The 1926-nt window shown below is 37.2% G+C and overlaps 1 protein-coding gene across 1 annotated transcript; it reads right to left on the bottom strand.

Annotated features, from left to right (window-relative positions):
• Window positions 1–1077: 1077 nt before the first annotated feature.
• LOC138168779 (small ribosomal subunit protein eS12-like) lies at window positions 1078–1416 on the bottom strand. Its single transcript, XM_069097623.1, has one exon. It carries the CDS (start codon window positions 1414–1416, stop codon window positions 1078–1080), a length of 339 nt encoding a protein of 112 aa, XP_068953724.1.
• Window positions 1417–1926: the final 510 nt, after the last annotated feature.

Genomic DNA, 1926 nt, shown 5'->3' with positions numbered 1-1926 from the left:
CTTTTATTTATTTATTTTTAGTTTTCAAGATACTTTTCCACAAGATTTTGAGGTACAATTTTTCTCCCCATATTTCCCCTACTGTTCCACCCCAAGACAGTGAGAATACTGAATATCCTTTCCCCCAATCTGCTCTATCTTATATCCTCCCCCATTTCCACCTCCCCCAATTTTCTAGCAGGGCAAGATGGATTTCTATATCCCAGTGCCTGTATATTTTATTCCCCAGGTACATGTAAAAAAAATTTTTTTAAACATTTGTTTTTAAAACTTTGATTTCTAGATTTTTTTCCTTTTCTTCCCTCCTCACCCACCCCCACTGGAAGGACAAGCAATTCAATATAGGTTGTACATGTGTAGTTATGCAAAACATTTCCATAGTAGTAATATTGTGAATGATTAACTATATTTCCCTCCATCCTATCCTGCCCCCACTTATTCTATTTTCTCCTTTGACCCTGTACTTTTTCAAAAGTATTTGCTTCTAACTACACTCTCTCCCAATCTGCCCTCACTTCTATTGCCCCCCTCTTTTCCTCTTCCCCCCTACTTTCCTGTAGGATAAGATACCTAATTGAGTATGCATGATATTCCTTCCTTAAGCCAAATCCAATGAGAGTAAGGTTGACCCATACCCTTTCACCTTCCTGCTCTTCCCCTCCATTGTAACATTTCCTCTTGCCTCTTTTATATGAGACAATTTACCCTATTCTATCTCCCTTTCTCCTCCCATTGTATTTCTCTCTCACTTCTTAATTTTATTTTTTAGATATCATCCCTTCATATTCAACTGATACTTTGCCCTCTGTCTATGTATACATATACACACATTCACATATGTATTTATACACACATAACCCACCAATAAATGCATATATGCATGTATATATGTATGTGTACATATACATGTATGCCCTTCAACTATCCTCATACTGCGAAAAGTCTCATGAGTTACAATTATCATTTTTCTTTTTTTCTCTTTTTTCTATTTTTCAAATCAGACCAAGTCTTTTTATTTATTCATTTCTTGCATTTAAAATATTCTTCAATGACATCTTTGGCCTGAAAATCCTTGCCTTAGGCCTTAACAACAACACAACTGTAGCCAACCACTTGACAGGGCTTTCGCTCTCTGTTAATTTTACACAGGCCTGCCCATTCACCCAGCTTCTTTTCATCAACCTTGATCAAGCTGACTTGGTGCTCAGCACATAGGGCCTCAACCAACTTTACATATATAGGTTCTTTATAGTTGGAAGCAAGTACACAAAGATGGGCTAGGCATTTGTCCAAGGCTTTGGCAGCTTCACGAATTCCATGAGCTAGGCCATCCTGTATGAGTGAGGTCTTCAGCACTTCTTGTAGAGTGGTGTTAACATCCATTATACATCTAACTGCAATGCCTTCCTTGGTCATGGCAGCGGTTCACAGGTAAAGCTAAATTTTTTTTAATTAAATTTTTTGTTTATTTTAATTTATATCATTAATTTCCACAAGATTTTGAGTTACAAATGTTCTCCCTGTCTCTCCCCCACCCATCACCCCAAAACAGCAATCCCAATGTATACCTCTTCCCCTAATATGCTCTCTCCTATATCCTCCCCCATGCCACCTCTGATTTTCCAGTACGACAAGATGGATCTCTATGCCCCAGTGCCTGTATATCTTATTTCCCAGTTGCAGGTAAATGATAATAAAAATAATATGAATAATATGAATATATATTATAAACATTTTATTTTAAAACTTTGAATTCCAGATTCATTCCCTTCCTCCATCATCACCCACTCTTCCTGGGAAGATAAGCAATTCAATATAGGTTGTACATGTGTAGCTATGCAAAACAGTTCCATAGTGGATATATTGTGAAAGACTGACTATATTTCCCTTCACCCTATCTCGCCCCCCACTTGTTCTATTCTCTAT

The sequence above is a fragment of the Petaurus breviceps genome, unplaced genomic scaffold (genome assembly GCF_028583685.1).
Source record: "Petaurus breviceps papuanus isolate PSGF00001 unplaced genomic scaffold, PetGlider_PUasm1.0 37, whole genome shotgun sequence".
Classification (NCBI taxonomy): domain Eukaryota; kingdom Metazoa; phylum Chordata; class Mammalia; order Diprotodontia; family Petauridae; genus Petaurus; species Petaurus breviceps.
This window is presented reverse-complemented; position numbering and strand designations above follow the sequence as displayed.